The sequence below is a fragment of the Gouania willdenowi genome, chromosome 22 (genome assembly GCF_900634775.1).
Source record: "Gouania willdenowi chromosome 22, fGouWil2.1, whole genome shotgun sequence".
In the NCBI taxonomy this organism is placed as follows: Eukaryota; Metazoa; Chordata; class Actinopteri; order Blenniiformes; family Gobiesocidae; genus Gouania; species Gouania willdenowi.
Genome location: NC_041065.1, coordinates 21,829,490 through 21,848,140, shown reverse-complemented (window position 1 = coordinate 21,848,140; position 18,651 = coordinate 21,829,490). Strand labels below are relative to the sequence as shown.

Here is an 18,651-nt window from a genome sequence, read left to right as displayed (position 1 = left end):
GGATTATGATGCTCACCACTGTCTGCTGGTTGACCTGGATCACCTCATCACCAGCGTGGATTTTACGTGACAGGTCGGCAGGTGACTGAAAAAAGACAAGATGTAAACATCACAATCTTAAGGGAAAACTGTTAAGTCCTTAAATAGGTGATCAACAAACTCCAAAAGGTTGTTTAACATTGCAGGAACCTGCTGTTCTGATATTATTATTAGTTTTTGATTCATTACTGATGAATCAGCTTTTCAACACAGAAAAACCAAAGGCGTGAAGGTTAAAATGATTAAATTAAGTGTTAATAATACAGTTGTTTTACATTTTTTTTAACAAAACATATAACTTTGAAAAGAACAGAAATAAAGAAGAATGTAAATCTCACAGATGTTGATGGCTCATGTTCATTTTCTTTGTTTTTTTTGTTCCTAATTTTCTTTATAGCTCGATTTGAGTATTTATCTGTATTGTCCATTTTGTTTATTTCATTGGAAATGAAGGCTTCTTCCTATCCCTTTGTCGACCAAGTCAAAGTGTATTATATTGAAATTGACTTTAAAAAAAAAATGTATATATATTTAATAGAAATTCTGTTGAGATGTGTTTATTCTTTTTTATCTATTTATTCATTTGTTTGTTTGTAATAAATAAATAAAAAAATGTAACCACAGGTTGTGGGCCCTACAATGGATGTTGATCATTTAATAAATCTCAAATTCTAATCACATATTATTCCCTAAAATAATAATAATGTGACTAGAAGCCTTCAGCTCAAAAGGAAAACAGAAGGAGAAGAGGATGGAGGAAAGGATGCAATAACATTTTTCAATTAATGTGATGTTCTGGTGTTATTTCCAAGGTTGTTTGTAGCCATGCTCACATGTTCTGTAGTTCCAGTGATGACGTGTAACCCATCATAGGTGGACTTGATGTACATTCCCTTGGGTAAAAACAAAACAGAGGCCAAAATGAGTTGTGGTTTGGTTTAAAAATAGTATGATTTGACACACATCGCCTGCATTCCTGAGATAAAATAATCCGGCCTCACCAGACCCTCGCCGGGACTGATGTTGGTCAAGTGGACCTCCTCCAAACAGGCCGACTGGCTCATCAGGGGGTCGGACGTGGTTCTCACGGTCTGATCGCAGATGTTGTTCAAAACCTTTGACTGCATTGCACGGAAAAAACACAACGCATCAATGATTACATTCAGAAACTCAAAACTTTCACAAGCTTCTCCCTGCGGTCATGCACACCGTGCCAAGGCCTCTAATGGAGTATTACGCATAATCGCTTGTAGGTCTTTTGTGTGATTGGCAAGTTCCAACTGGTAAGGTTACACTGCTCCTTACAAACACCTATCACTCTATCAGTCAACTCTCCGTGCTTCAGTCTGTATTTACTGTGAAGCCTAATGGTCTGAAAAAGAACTATCAGAACACAACAATAGGTCACATGCACAGCAGTAATTATTACTCGTGCATGCTTGAATGTAGACAAGTGTACATTATCACATGTACTTGTGTGTGTTATCAGAACAAATTGGAAAATGCTGAACTATAAAATAAAATAAAATGTGTTGCCTGGTGCATTTTTACGTGGAATGTTATTTGTACAGGTTGTAGAAATGTTATTAACGTGCCTGTTAGAGCACGATATGTAACAACGACCTGAAATGTAGAAAGACCAGAATTGTTATAAAAAGAAATAATGTAATAAAACCCAAAATGTAATAACATTACATTAACGTAACAAGATGCTGAGCCCACAACGTAAAAACATTTTACCCATTTTTTATATATATATATAATAATAATAATAATAATAATATTATATATATAATATTATATATAATAATATATATAATAATAATAATATAACAATAATTTTATTACATCATATATATATATGATGTAATAAAATTATTACACTATAATATTTTTCCTGTCCTATAATTTTGTTTCGTTTTGGGCTCAGGATATTGTAACATTATCAACCAGTTCTAACATTTATTTAATGTCAATTTGGGACGTTGGGCTCTAACACATGCTAAAAAGTTTGCAGGTATTGTAAGGACATCCAGTTGTAGTTTTCCGTTTAGAATTGTGACAAAAAAATACTCAAAATTAATCAAAATTCTAATCTCGTGGATGACAGGAAACAGCTGATCAGCTGTCCTATTGGGTCACCTTGAATGCTGGGTACCGTTATGTTGCCTGTGTGAGGAGCTGTATCCCCCTATGTGTGTTAGGATAGAACATTACTGGAAACTGCTACGTTCAATGCCATCAGATTAAAACACACCCAAAGCCACTTTACTGAAAACCATTTGAGAGGATCTGGTGGCAGGTTTGACAGGAAAAAAAAAATAGGCTGGATCTGAACACACCTTGAAGAATGGAAAATACTTGAACGAGCACAACTAATCATTTGCTCTTGTGCGTTGTCAAAGTTAGAGAGACATGGTAAGCTAACATTCTGCAAGCCATAAAAAACCCCTGTAAAGTAAGACGGGTGCAGAAATGCTTTTTTTTTTTTTTTTTAAGTTTTTTAAAAAGGGATAAATCCATTCTGCTGAACTCAATATTAATTGTTTAAGAGAAAACTACTAAGTGTCAGTGTCAGCCTGAGAGTCCAAAGACTGTCAGCAACAAGAAGCACTGGTTGATGTCTGGGGAGTATATTTATTTTATTTAGATTTTTGTACATTGTTTCTCTTGTGTTAAAGAGTAAGTACACCCCAAACCCACTTTTTCCTACTGAATACATATGTAATTGGATATTAAGTAGTGCTGTTGATTGATCCTAGTCCCACTCTTCACATTTTAGTAAAAGTATTTTAATTCTGCGTATTTAGCTGTAAAATGTCCGGTATACTGCCCACTAAGGGTTGAACGCCGGCTATTACAACTGATTTTTTCTAATGGTTGAACGGTAAGCTTTTGAAACCCCTGTGTCATCACTTTGACTGTTGGCCCCGCCTCTCCTATAAAACCTGAAACCCGCCTCCTTGCAAACTGTAGCGCGTAGGTTGTATTGACACCTCTGTGGCAAATGTCTCCGCACTGTCGGACTCGATCACGGTTAGCTCGTTAGCTAGCAGTTGTGATGGGTTTTGATTCTGTGTGCGCGGGGACGAAGGGGGGGGGGGCGGTTACTTAAAGTAGCTGGGCGTGTCTTAGTACTACAGCAGTAACGCCCATAATCAAGGCTTTTTTTTGAATTCCCCTCCTCGTGGCAGCTCAGCAGAAGGCAACTTACCCTTTAAGCATGGATTAACTATTTTGTTTGAACTGTATTCCTGTTGTAATTTACTGTGTCGTCCTGGCCTGTTGCTTTGTTTTATCAGTAATATTTTATTATTTGTCATAACTGTTCTCTTTTGTCATGTTGTATTTGATCTATTTTAATACCTTTAACATTTTAGGTTGCCTTTTAAAATCTGTCCACGGACACTAGATGAAAACTAGCCTGTTTTGGCTAATGCTGGCTCATTCACAGCATGTCTGTTCATTAATGTGCATTGTCCCTTTTAAAGAATCAATAAATTTAAATTCAATAAAAGAGCATTCTCCTCTACTGACAATTCTATGGACTCATCAGCTCTATTCTCTATGAAAATTGACCTTTTTTTATATTAAAAACCTGTCGCGCAATATTTAGTTACACTGACCCAGAGGCGGACATTAAGGGAAAAAACACAACAGACTCACCACGTCTAGGATCTTTTCCTCCATTTCGTAAACACTGCAGTCCTGTTCCAGAGGAGACAGTGATGACAGATTAGGCTTCTGAGCAGTAAACAGAAAAACGAAAAAGAAAAAAGTACAGGGACAGCAAAGTGAACACGATATAATCAGATTCCTACAAATAGAGACGGGGAAAAATAGACAAGACCCACAAATAATCAGCTTTTAGTTTCAAACTACTACTGTGCTGAATTATGTGGATGATATAATTGTATAATGCTTGTAATTATACATAGAGCTGTGAAACGGTTGAGTTTTACTTAAGTGGAACATTGAAAAGCCACAAAAACGCAGCGATACAACAAGACGTTTGATCATCCTAAAAATAACAACTGTTTTTTTTTTGGAATAGTAGGTTGTTTTTTTTTCTCATTCGGGTGCATCTCTGCTTCCCACAGTTAGCAAGTGGGTGGCCCTGGATGAGGCTGGAAGTCCAAACAGACGATGGCTGTGATGAAGCTGCACACAAAAATCTGCAAAGTCAGCAGGGAAACAGTCCACCGTCTCCTTAAAAAGGTCCCGACACAGCTGGACGTGACACAGCTGAAGCAACAGCCTCCTGTGACAACTGTGTTAAAGAGTGAGTGTTAAGGTGGGGCTCTGAATGTTTGGAGCTGCAGACGAGCAGAAACCAGAGGAAAGCGTTCCATCACAACCAGGGTTGAGGTCAATTACATTTTTCTGTTTTTTTTTTTTTTTTTTTGCAGAGGCAGGAGTGTGGGTTTATTTGCATTTTTTTTTTGATTTAATTAATTAATTTTTCAGTTACAATTACATTTTCAATTACACATGTTCAATTACAATTGAATATACCCCCCGATTAAATGGAAAAATGTGGGAAAGCTTGGTATGAAACATATTTTAATAATTGTTAACTACATATGAGTAGAACTGTACAAAAACTGTAACATGGTTCCCCCGGTTTTGCATTACATTTCTTAAAATAGAATTTTCATGGCAATTACAATTACAAAGTCAATAATCTAAACTCAATTACAATTTCATTATGACTATGACAGCAACAAAATTTTAATTACAATTACAACTCGAATATTAGCATTTTCTGAAGAAAATTCAAGCGATGATGCAGGTGCTGGCCCGCATTGCACTGCATTAGCTTAGCGTTAGCATTAACTAACATTAGCATACATTTGCATAACATGAGCTTGCATTAACATTAGCATTAGCATCAGCCTAGCATTAGCATTTACCTAGCAATAGCTAAGCATTAACCTAGCAATAGCTGAACATTAGCAAAAAGGTTGAAAAAGGTTGAAGATGTTAAAGGTTGAATGGTCAAAATCTGTTAAAGAATGGCCTCCTGCATCCTCACTAACCACGCCATAATTGTAATTAATTATCAATTACGCAATTACAAGTATAACTGATCACAACACAGGTGAAACACTTCTGTCAAAAAGCAGAGAACCTAAATGAGTCCTCCGTCTGAGGAGCTGCAGGCTTTGTCAACACAGAAAATGTTCTTTCAGTGACGTGCACAGACATGTGCCATCTGCAAAACCAGCAGTGTTACAGCTTGTAAATCGGGCACGTTTTTCCATATTTCTGAAGTCTTTGGGGTTAACAAAGAGCATCTGTTTTTAAACGCACTCAGCTGGTAATCCTCCTGGTTTGTTAAAAAAAACTGAGTGATGGCTCCACTTCAAAGCACTGAATAGGTCCCTAAATATCCTTTTTCAGCTGTGCCTGGAAACGGAGCTGTTTAAGGTAAAGTATGTCTGAAATGAAAACAAGTCGTCAAAAATAAATGTAGGTCAAAGTCTAACGCCACTTGGAAAAAGCTTTTCTCTGTCAATTTTTATACTTTCCAAATCATTCAGATACATCATTAGCCATCATTAGCCAAAGATCCTTTAAGTAATCCATTAAGTGATCAGGTCTGAGCTACACACAGAACTTACATCTGAGCCCAGCAATGCAAGTGATTGTGGGTCAAATCCCTGAGTCTACTGAGCCCTCATCATTACTGCCATGATCCCAGAACCACGTGGATCAGGTGACTCTGTGTGGGTCTTTGATCTGCCACCAGAGCAGATTCACATGGTTGGGCAGTGAAGAGCCAAAAAGCCTGGAACACTTCTTGGAAATATGCTGTGCAAACTTTAAAGCTGCAATTCATATATTAATGTTTAATAATTTGGTAAAAATACATTATACTGTGACTTATAAGTAATTTCACCCATAGTGCCACAAACCAAAGAGGTCAGAGCACATTAGTCCAGTTTTAAAGTCTTTACACTGGCTCCCAGTCAGCCTCAGAATAGACTTTAAAGTTCTGCAGCTGGTGTATAAATCTGTGAATGGGTTTGGTCCAGAATCCATCAGTGAGATGTTAGTCAGGTCTCTCAGATTTATGGACACAGGTCAGATAGTGAAGCACAGAAATACGTCTACTGCACTGGGAGAAAACCAGCATTTAGCACGTTGATGCGCAAGTGATGCATTCAGTAGCGTTGAACAGTATTATTAGTAAACACTGTAAATAACCCTACTATCTGTTTTAGATGAACGTTTTATTTTGAAGGCAATATGAGTTTCTAACTATTTCCTGTGAGTTCCATCGGAATTACCGATGCTCTTATTTTGAAGGACAATAATAGGGAGTTAAATGAGACAAGATGTAATATAAGATGCTCGGAAAACGGCATAAATAAGAGCCTGCAACGATCGTATTTCTGCAATATTTTGACTTAAGCACCCTGCTGTTTGAGGCACAAGCTCTTACGGTGTTGATACAGTGTTATTACTCAGCACAAATGTTAAAGGAACTTCTTGGAAAATAAAACATCGTCAAACATCTGTTTGGGAGCCAGACCATTCTTCAGCACGGTGCTTACAGACATTACTAAAGAATGAAGCATTAAACAGTGCAATAAACAGTAAAAAAAATGCATCAATTGTCGGCTTTCGAACAATAATTAACTCAGTGCCATTGACGAGAAAACTCGTCAATTGAGTTTTATCACGGAGATTACTAGAATACACCCTGGCGGAGGTCCCTCATCAATATCTGTGCTATAGTGTGATGTAGTGACCAATTGGTGCCCTAAAGGTGGCAGCAGCACACCTTTAGATGATAGATTAGCCATTGATGCTACCATTAGCTAAGGAGGGAGAAGAAGGAACGAGTGAGTTCAACTGCTGATTATGGAAGAACTAAACAAGATACAAACAATTTCTGATGAAAGTAAAGACTTTAATCTTTCAGAATCTGGTGTCAGGTTTCAGATTGTCATAGTACAAAATATTCTAAATAAAACGACTGGCACGGAGGGGGTAGAATTTCTGAAAAAGGCTGGCACTGAATGAGTTAAAAAAAACCAACCATTTTAATTGAACTGCCTGACATGGCAGATTATTGTGCCACAGAACTTTACTTAGAAAATCAGTGGTCAATCCATAATAAGAAGGAATAAAAGACACAGATAATCAAAATAAAATGCTCTTCCTTTTAAGAGAATGACCCCCATACTGAAAGGTCAGCCAAGCCTGGCGCTGTGCTCAATCGTCTGTAGATATAGGCTTCACTGAAGTACAACACATCAAGCACGAGATCTAAAAAGCTGTAGTTCATGAACTGTCTGAGCATCCTTCTCATTCTGTCTGCTGTGAAGTCGTGCCTGCACGAGCAGGCCTTGTTACTGTTAACATGCGAGACTCTGAATTACACAAACGGAGGCGAAACAGAGTCAAATGTGTTTCCGATCTGTGCGCAAGTTCCCTTGAGTCGTGCCAGCTGGTTTTGGAGTGAACCAACCAAACTCCGGCTGTGAGAGGAACCTGATATTTAAGTCTTTCAGTCGCTATCAGGACTTCATTCTGCAATATAGCATCTCTGCTGCACATGGTCGTGTGGGAAATGCACACCCACCCACTTCTCTTAGATGACCATGACCGAGACACTGGCAGTAAATCTCTGGAGGCGCTGAAACCCCAGACTTCTGGTGAGGAAATGGGAACTGTGGGAAAGGATTTTTTTTTCATGTAATAACCAACTAAAATGACACCTGTGCTCCTGTCAAATACTTCCTCTGACTGTAGAGTACAACATTTAAAATGAAACTAGATCATAAAGCCATTCAATGCAATAGATGATGATGATAAGCCAAGAGTGTAATATAACCAACCTGTGGATTGGTAACAGACTCCTTTGAAATGTTGTTTCCCCTTCCTACCATTAAACATTCCTAAAACAACAGGGACTATTTATCAAACAGCATCAGCATGAGCATTAAGGGGCTTGGCTGCAGGCTTGTGTCACGGCTGCCAGACCACATTTCTCATAAAGCTCTTCTTTTACACTGACTTGTGTCTGTGCCCCACAGGTTTTTGTGCACTCGGTGGAAAAAAGCTCGCTTATGTGTGTGTGTGTGTAAACATGTAGGCGTGATGTGCACATGGGGTTTTGACCCAAGAGAAGTGCAGACCTGTTGAACTGTGGTGGTGAGCTCTAGGCACAGCTGAATGATCTTGTTCTTGGTGGCTGTGAAGTCACTGATCCCTGTGAGAGGCGTCCTGGGAAAGGAGTAAAGAAAAGACAAGGACACAATTATTCATTGGTTGGGTGGCAAGTGTGTGTTTGGGTCAAAGGCAGAACTCACTTTATTGGTGCCACAAATTGAACCACTCCTGGCAGTCGTATATTAATAATACAAATATAGTCAAGCTGATTAGGTTGAATAAAAAAAAAACACAAAAAATAGTGTCAAATAAGAAAAAATGGCGAAATCGTGGATGGACAACTAGACAAAGTTTTATGTGTCATCAGCTACATTTGATTAAAAGAACTGTTTTTTCTTTATCAGAATCAGAACTACTTTAATTCATTTAAAACCAATGCAATATAATAAAGATATTGTTTACTATAAAACAACATAATTAATGATCAAACCTAAATTAAATGCTCTCCACAGACCAGCAAACACAGTGATTAGAGATGTGCCGATACAACTTTTTCACTTCCGATACGATGCCAATATCAATATCGGATCAGGACACCCCTATGAGGGATCAATTTATATTTATTGTACCAAAGGCAAGATTAGAAGTAAAACAAAGATGTCTGTCTGTTCTAGGGGCTAAATTATGGAATAATGTTGATAACGAAATAAAAACAAGTGACACACTATTTATTTTCAAAAAGAAAATGTCAATATATTTTTATGTACTGCTTTTATGTAAAGCAGTAGGAATATATTTGTTAAGCTATAAAGTCTACTTTGTCACACATTTATGCATTATTTGAAAAAGATAACTCAAATGTACTTTGTTGAATGCTTGCATTTCTTTTGTGTGCATTATTTCAGAAAAATAACTTGAATGTAATGATTTATGTCGGGCATATACACAATTTTGCTTCTGCCTGTTTTTGTCCTGGTATATATTTATAAATTGCGATTTATTTTTGAAAATTTTTGTCGGACTGAAACAAATAAACTGAAACATTACATTTGTTACAGTTGCTCCAAGTTGAAATGATAACAAGGTCAAAAGTAACACTAACAAACACATACATATTATAAGTAAAAAGTACACATAAAGACCAAGACAAAGTTTATATTACAACAAGAATAATAATTCAATATTAAATAAGGATTAAAAACGAACAATCGGGATTTTTGTATCATATGAAGCAGGGGTCCCCAACCACCAACCAGGCTGCAGACCGTTTGGTGCAGAGCAGTAAATGAAGAATAATGTTTAAAAACAAAAAAAACAAGATGTACTTTATTTGTTCTGTGAATTTTTTTTTTTTTTTTTAACTGCCATTTTTTTTTTTTAAATTATTATTTTTTATAATGTACTATGGAACAACATATGAAACAAACAAGAGACTGGCACATTAATGGATAAAAAGATAAAATAACTATAAAAGTTAGTTAGCACGCTACAGTTTTTGATACAGGTATTGTTCAGTGTCTTTGTTTGTGACAATCACATTTTTGCCAGTTTTCATCAACTTTATTCTTTTGAAGCCTCAGTGTAAAAGTCATTTTCTCCATGCTGATGTTTACAGAGTCATAAATTTAGGGGGGGGGGCACTACAACTTTTCTGCACCTCACTCCTTCACTTGATTGCAGTTGACTACTCAGTGTTGAAGTGAGGCGTGTCTGGTACGTTGGTTGGCGACCCCTGATCTCTTTCATTATAAATAAAGAAATGCGTCCACTTTAACCCTTTTAGTATGGCTGTTCTGCTGAATTAAAGCACCGTGTCGTACCTGTCGAGCCAAGCGAGGAGACTCTTCGCCGCTCCAATCAGCTCCACCACACAGGTGAGGAAATCGTTGGGAGGTTTTCGTGCGTTGCCTCCGTCGCTGGAGGGGCTTTTCCTGCGGTCTGCTGTGGCCATGTGCAAACTGTTAGTGGCAGCTCTCATCCTCACCACCAGGTTCTTCAAGTTGTCCGTCTCCACTCCATAGTTCTGAAACCATCAGATGAGACACGGCCAATGAAAGTGGGAACATGAACGGCAATAAAAAAAAAACAATACAAACAAATCCAAGAAAAAAAAATTCCTTTTTTTTTTTTTTATCATGTCTACGTGAATAATGCACTTGTTAAATAGGATTAACATGGATATGAACATCTTTCAGCCACCTGCAGGATCATTCTTGAGCTCATGCACAATCACCTGACTTCTAATGACCAGGGCAAAGTTTGAATTCTTCAGCCCAACTCGTTCCCTTTAGCATTCCAACAGTTTATAGTCACACGACAGTGATGACAATGGTCACTGTGTACATATAGACTCTGGTATATACTGGGATGTGATGGTGGGTTTCAGTTAAGCACAGCTTTGGTTTGGAGGAAACAATAATTACAATCATAGGCAGTCATTTTGTTAAAGCAATACACAAGCCATCACATGAACGCACTTTAGATGATCAGTCTAAAGCTGAATGAATACATTGCCTCTCATTTCTACTAGTAAAAGTTACATAAAGATTTTGGAAAATAATCTAATTGCAATGTTTTTCCTCAATATTGCGATTTAATATGCAATTATTTTTTGCAAGGGCCTTTTGTCATGTATTTTTCAATGAACACAAGCAATAAATCAATTTGTTTTCTAATAAACAATTTCAGATTGAATTAAACTTTAAATAAATATAAAATATACATTTTAAAGCACAGATTACAACAATAAAACACATATCTGTTCCTTTACCTCTTCAACATATCCAACTAACTTCACGTTTCATGTGGACTGCACTTCTTAAAAACACTAAATCCAGCCTTTGCAATTAGAAAATCGCGTTTTATGATGTTGCGATAATATCGCAAATGCAGTTAATCGTTCAGCCTTAGTCCCGACCCACCAGTTGAGAATCACTCTAATAAATGAGTACCACTTCTTTACATTCACTGTCTGTTAAAAGCTTTCATGTATGAACTGCTGGAAGCTAAATATTTTGCTAGGAGTAAAAACAGCACGTGTTCGGCGACCCACAGTGAGGCTCTGGAAGCGGTTAGTGTTTTTCTTCCTTTGCTGTTTTTCATTGAGTGAAATAAACACAAGACACCAATGTATTTACGCATATAATGAAAGGCTGATGAAACAGAACAAACAGAAGCAGTAGACAGATTCAGAATCATTCACGCCACCGTTGAAATTAAAAAAAAATGATCTGATGGAAGAAACGGATATAAAGTATGTAAACATTGTAACATGATCGTCTGGGGAAAAAGCCCACGAAGACTTTTTTTTTCCAGATAAAACATCACCTCTGGCTTTGTCATTAACAAACTAATCACAGTCACAGCAGCTCCAACTGCACCAGGAATGTCCAGCCAGTAAGATTGTGTCCCACTCACTCAGTCAGCAGAGATAAATCTGCTTTTTAAATCAGGTTCATTTTAACATTCTGGTAACAGTAGAACGAGCCAAAAAAACCTGCTTAGTGTCGTTTTAAAGGAAACTCCAACCAAGATGACAGGAACATGTGTGTGTGTGTGTGTGTGTGTGTGTGCGTGTGTGTGTGTGTGTAAGCATAATGATGAACAGCTACAGTGGATCAGACTTGACAAATTGCTACAAACTTCAGGAGCCTGGACAGGAAGTGTGCACTCTCAGGTTAAACCTTTTTCTTAAATACGCATTTGGAAGTGATAACATCCACATTTAATAGTAAACACTCAACAATGATCCACGCTTTACTCTAATATAGAAATGCGTTGAACAGAAATGAAAATTGAGTGTTGAGTTTCACAAAGTAATCTGGAGAAGATATCAAGTTCAGGATGAAATTAATTGAAATGACCTTTTCCTGTCTCTATGTAGGACGTTTTGGCCCAACAGCAGATGCGTGGAAGAAAAGTATGAATGTGTCCTGAAGGATTGTGGGGGCTGTATGTTGAGTTCCTGAAGTCAGGATTTAGGATTTAAACAACAGCCTTGCTTTGGGAAAAAAAAAGCTAATTGAATCTGGGGCCTCACTTCCTCCCATGGGACAAATGGACAAAACCTTTTTAACTGTGAAGGAAGACGGTGTGGCGTGTTGGTTGCTTCTTTTTTTTTTTTTAAAGAAATGGACGATTGCAGCAGTCATCTCGGTACACAGGAGAACAAATCAGGGGTATATTTGAATTTAACAGAGTTTAGATGAGTCTAAACATCGTATTGTGTGAATTAAAGGAGTTCAAGGATGTACCAAGTGGTTCAAACTTCATTATAGACCAATATAAACAAATAAAACAGCCGTAAATGTGCCAAGTGTTTTCATGTGTCCACTCCAAGGATTACAGCTCAACAATGATTGATTTTAAGTAACTATGCAATTTGAAATGTGGTTATATTGTGTAAAAATGAAGGCAACAGTTATATTTTGTACTTGCTCATCTGGATTTTGAGGATTAGCAACTAAAAGAAAAATTTAAAGCATTGAGAAGAGTTACACATCAAGTGACGCAAACTGAAGGATCACATGATCAGCATTTTAATCACGCATCAATCTGCTATAAAAATGAGGAACCTAGGACGATGCACACTCAAATGAGCTAGGCAATTAGCATTTATTAGCATCACATGTTCAGTTAAAGCCCAACTATCTGAGAAACTTCTCTAACAATGGGTTCAAGGACATTATAAAGAGTAGGGATGTGGTAATTTGCTTTATGTGTCATAATTCTGAAGATAAATGAAATATTATAAATGATGGTAATGAATAAAAGCTAAATCTCGTGGAATACAATCCCAAGACTTATTAATTAATCACATTAAAAAACGGATTATGAGTTCATGATATTTAAGAAGCAGCTTTGTGTAGCAGAAGGACCGAACATTCAAGCTTTGTCGGTAAAAATAACCCTGCGGGCAGCAAACCCTTAATGTAAAGCATTTTAAAGTCGTCTATAGACAAAAAATGCTGACACTGATCAAAATGCAGAGGCCACAATGTGGAGCTTTTATGACACAGGAAGTAATAAAACTTTGAAAATCAATCCCATCTGCTGGAAAACCTGGTTCTCTTTTAGTTGGGAGTGTGGATGACTTTTCATCACTCTCTTAATGCTGACAAAAAAAGGCAGAGAGTGTCGTGTTGGAAGTTATTCTGGGACCTGTGATGATGGAAAGTGGTGAACTCTTCTGTGCATAAGTGAGGCCAAACATGGATGTTTGAAAAAATATATATACATAAACTAGGATATTTTAGTCATCATGTTGGAGACAAAAGAGCAAACAGCTGTATTTACTGTGTGTAAAGGGCGGGGGTGGGGAAAGGAAAAACATGTTATCTATCAAATGTATCTAACTGTCACACCACTACTAAACTCGGAGGTTTAGAATGGCCAAATCAAGCCCCTTAGACTCAATCAATCTTTTTTAACCGACTCTGCTACAATGTCCCGGGGCTGCTGCATGTGTCTCCTTTGTGGGAAATTACAAGCCCTTCTGCATCGCTGGCTCTGCTGAACCAGAAACTAATGGCTGAGGGGTTAAGTGAATGCAGACAGTGAGGGAAAGGAATGGGGAGCGTCAACATGTAAACTTTTAATAGCGAACCTCCTCCTTCTACTAACCAGAGCACAAAGCAGGTCCACGGCCTCCAGCACCAGCTCCTGGTGTCCAATCCTGGCCACGCCGAGTTCCTCCAGGTCTTGGTGGGTGATCTTTAGCAGTTGCTCCCCGCTGATCTTCTCCCGCTCAAAGTTGTTCACGTACTGCTGAAAGCTGTCATCCAAACCTGGCAACAAGCAGAAGAAAAATATACACTACATGTTAAACCTATCACATCAACTGGCCACGTTTACATGGGAGCTTTCGTTAAAAGTTAAATCCTCTTTAAACTGTCCTTGAAAACAATTTATTCCCAATGAAAATGGTAATTCCTAATTAAACTTAAATCCAACTTAGGTGGCTGGTTTATTCGTATTTTAATAATTCCTCAATCTGATAAACACTTAATTCTGCTTTAACTTGATTCCGGTTGTTCTGCGCATGCTCGTCCTGTCTTGTGACAACATAATCCAACATGGCTGCCCGGAATCAAGCCAAGACTATTTATTTAATACGAGTCTTAAAAGATATGGTTAAAACGAAAAGAATGGATGGATAGACGCATAAACATGAGGACTTTTACAGACTTAATAGACACAGACGGACATCGGCAAATGGAACAGGCTTCATCGGGGACATGGAGCCTTGCACCAGACCCACAGAGCATCACTAATGACACGTGGATCATCATAAAATTCTCTTTTAGATTGCAATGTCCTGTAGAGTGGAGCTGTTGCATTAACCGCTGGCTTTGATTGGACAAAATACGGTCTTTTATCTCCCAACTCCTGTGCAGCGGACGAAAGTGAATCAAATGCGTTATTATCGTGCCGCTGCTTCAAAACAACAGAATAAAAGTTAAAACAGTTCTTAATATGTGGTCAGTGGTCTTCTATGTTGTAGCTGAAAAGAAAAGGTTTGTTGTGTGTTTTTTGCTGTTAGACGTGAATATGTCACGTTCGCCCCCTGTCCAATCAGAACCCTTCTTAACCCCAGACCTAAAGCGTAAAGAATTGACTAAAGCCGAATAAACTTGTTTTCCATGTAAACCTCAATTTGAAATTACTATTTCCATGCAGAACACGTTAATTCTGAATTTAAAAACATCATGTAACCATAGCATTGACAAACTTGCACGATTAGTTGTTGGGAGACTTCACAGCATGCGTCCTGAGAGCATGCACGTGCACAGGGAAGATAAGGAACAGGTGGGTCACCATCTTTGCTGAATAAACACACCATAAAACATCAACGGTGGAGACCTGTGTGTGTGTTCAGTCGCTTAAACAATAGAGTGCTATATTTAACCGTATACATGTATGTCTAGTGTATGTGGGCGTGTTTGTGTTTGCAATCATCATGCCACTTTTAGGCGCGTCCCCTCTTGATACTATTTGGAGTTTCGATTACAAATCAGTCGGAGCATTGGCCTCTGAACTGTTGAGGTCACTGAACGGCGATGCAAATACACACACTGTGATGTGTAAAGTTTGCAGACTTGTAGTTATTTTCACACAGAATTTTAACACGGATGAACCCATGGATGCTGTCACTCACTGAAGCATCATGTCTAGCGGAAAGAAAAGAGCTTCTGTGTGTGTGTGTGTGTGAACTGAAATGCCATCTATTTTCCAATCAAAGGGTGCACAGAGAAGGGGCAGCTGCAGCGAAATGGCCAAGTGCCCTGGATTTCTAAAAAGACTGTCAGCTGCAAAATGCAAAAGACACACACCCACAAACACAGAGGATTCCCCAGTCTTGGAATTTGACAATATCGACTTTCTACTTTGCAAAAGGTTTACCCTTTTATTCACATGTGGCAGCAGCATATGCAGGCATTGGAAATATAAATAAAGTTAAAGAATTTTACTGTAGCTAATGTAGCACCAACACTTTAAAAAGATGCCTATCAATCTTTGAGTTTAGGTACCAAACTGGTACCCTTCATAAAATTGTCTACAAAATGTCATATATAAATATATTTTCCCACTTTTTTCCCTATCAGATCATCTCAACAACTTCAGACTTAACCATAAATATAAAGTGCCCTCAATCTCTGCAATGGTTTCTAAGAGTGAACATTGAAGAGAGGGACATTGCTATGTCATCATTTGCCTAAAACCATTAGTAGTGCTAGTAGTAGTAGAAAAAGTGAAAATAATTCCAGCAAGTTTGTTTTGTCTTCCTTTTGAATAATATGTTATGGTTTCATTTATTCAGTATTATTGATTTATTGAATAAATGAAACCTTAACAGATTGGGTGAAACACTTGTCTGCGGAACTCAATATTTGTGACTTAAGAGCAGGAAACCACATGGCATCAAGGAAACCAGATAACACTACTGATGGGGCAAACTAGCTACCCTACCTCGCAGCTAAAGGTCAAAGTTTACAGTCCAGATGAGTGATGTTTGCATGATCTCACTGAGCACATCTGTGTTATTCCAGTTCCCTCTCACAGTTCAAAAACATGTGTAGGTTAAGTTAATTCCATAAGATGTTTAGAGTTGTTTGGTTGAGAGACGAATAAAAGTTAAAAGGCATCCACAAGAAAACCAAGAAAGTATATGTTGTTTCCAACTAACTATGCTTCTTTTTATATGGTGCAGTTGTTTTCTAGAGGGTTCAAGTTATTGTCACTTTGTCCGAAAAATCCATCATGGCTTCTTAATCATTACCCGTCAGGTATGCGCTGGGCATTTTTCTCATTCCTCACTATGCTAATTGTTCGGCAGGACATCAGAGATTTTCAAGCTTAACCTCTGACTGGCGAGGGTTCAAGAAAAGGACTCACTTCAGATTGAAAGGAAAAGACTTAGTGCTGGCCTGAACCCACATGCATGTGAACACAAGCCAAATCAAAACACTGCTTTGGTTACTTAATGCGATTAGATGAAAACAAAGATGTGCAATCCTGGCAGGGGGCGAAGTTTCTCCTTCCTGCTTCGCTAAAAAGGCATTTCCTGTGCAATGAAGCCACTATTTTCACCACCAGCCAAGAAAAAGTTGCAGTTTACCCTCTAGTAAGCCTTGGAAGGGCTGCAATTATGCAAGGGTATGTGGCTTTTTTGTTCCATCGTCCAAAAACCACTCAAAAACATACGATTAAAACCGCTTGGAATGGAATTGGTGGTAAGACTTAATCTGTACCTACTAATTGTTAAATTAAGGGCCTTTCCCTTGCTTAAGGCAACATTCACTGGTTCTAAGAATTCTCTTCAGTACTTTCATCTAAAGGTTCGGCACTAGATTAAAATTGGATTGGAAAATGTATTTTCAGTAGATCTGTAGTTACTTTGAATAGTGATAGGCCGATACATCGGCCGGTTGATTTTTGCATTTTTTACGTGTGTCAGCATCGGCCGATGTGGGCTGCTGCGTTTGCCGATCCACATTATTTACAGAGGGCAGAAATATTTTTTACTTGTTCTTGTTCTACATCACCTGTTTTTCATATTTGTCAAATATTTTTATTTGTTGTCATTTACCTCACCTTTGTTCATTTCAATAAATGTTCCTTTTTTAAAAAAAATTGAGACTCGTACCATTTGTTATCATCATTGTGTAATTTTTATATTGTAAATTGCAGGGGCAAAAGTAGTATCAGCTCCAAATATCGGCTCAAGAAAATCGGCAGTCCGTATCAGTTATCGGCTAAGGCCGATGCCCTAAAAAAGCCATAACGGTCTAACCCTAACTTTGAAGTAAATCAACTGTATGTGTTCTTACTAGCATAGGATAACACCTGAAGCCAATGACTGACTATCAAAGAGGAATAAATAATATGGCAAATTGGTCTGAACACTACCAAATCTTCTTTTGAATTAAGTAAAGGAAGGTCTCTCCCTACAGTGAGACTTAATAAATGGCTGTCAGGGTGTGTGCACGCCAGACTATCAACTTACATTAAGGCTAGAGAAACCATTAAAAGAAATAGGGTGTCACGTTAATGTGATTTGAGCAGAAGCCAAAGGGAGTGCTAAGTTAGCGCTCTCAAATGCCTAGGCTAGATGAAACACTTTGAGGGTTTTATGGCCTTTGTGATCCACTTGGCAAATGTCCTTAGACCAAAGCAAGTGCATGCAACACCAACATTTAACACCCATCTCAACTACACACACTGAGGAAGGTTGTCTTTTTTTTACATATATATATATATACATTTAGAACTTCCATTCAGTTACAAATGCACTCAAAGGAAATCTGAAAAACTGCATTCAATAAGCGACTGTACCAGATTTAACAATTAGGAGTGTTTTTATATCCAGGGTTTAATCTGTTTGGCATGCTTTTTAGTAAACTGTTCACATTCAAGGTAGCAGTTTGCAAACTTGATTGTACAATCTCAAAGTAGACAATATTACGAGGGCTTGTGTTACATTTTGGTGCAAGCTGTAGTTTTATTATTGAGGGTTCTGTATAAAGACAAAGAGTCAAAAGTAGTGTATATATTGTTAAATGATGTTTGCATAATCAAATACTACAAAAAACCATGTCCGTTAATAGGATTATTAAGATGTCATTTGTTCACACATACACTATTCTGTAGTGTTGTGAAGATTAAATATTTACAGATAAAACTCTCGAAACGTACACATTCTCCCTATCTCTCAATTTCAGCAATTTCCTAACTCAATTACTAAAATCTGCAACTATTAGACAAATTATTCCTTTCTCAAATTTCCAACTACAGTAATACAGGACATACTCCCATATAAAGATCTGTCGTTATATCAAAAACATCACAATATGACGACAAACCTTGAGTAAAATTGTAGAATGGAGTGCCAATATTGAAAATTTAATTTGTCCTGTAGTGTTAAATAAAGGCACAGACTGATCAGCATGAAATCCTCTCTAACACTTAGCATGGGTAACAAACAAAGAA

At 37.7% G+C, this 18,651-nt stretch overlaps 1 protein-coding gene across 3 annotated transcripts in view; it reads right to left on the bottom strand.

Moving 5' to 3' along the window:
- cnksr3 (cnksr family member 3) overlaps positions 1 to 18,651 on the bottom strand; it is a 63,873-nt gene that overhangs the window by 33,998 nt on the left and 11,224 nt on the right. For 2 of the 3 annotated variants that reach the window (XM_028437566.1, XM_028437567.1), the window contains exons 2-8: positions 13,786 to 13,949; positions 9,984 to 10,186; positions 8,190 to 8,277; positions 3,706 to 3,747; positions 1,041 to 1,160; positions 873 to 932; positions 17 to 85 (exon numbers count right to left, since the gene is read on the bottom strand). In XM_028437566.1, the coding sequence (XP_028293367.1) occupies positions 17 to 85; positions 873 to 932; positions 1,041 to 1,160; positions 3,706 to 3,747; positions 8,190 to 8,277; positions 9,984 to 10,186; positions 13,786 to 13,949 (746 nt within the window). Of the gene's footprint in view, positions 1 to 16; positions 86 to 872; positions 933 to 1,040; positions 1,161 to 3,705; positions 3,784 to 8,189; positions 8,278 to 9,983; positions 10,187 to 13,785; positions 13,950 to 18,651 lie in introns of all 3 variants that reach the window. The other variant, XM_028437565.1, reaches the window with a different exon arrangement.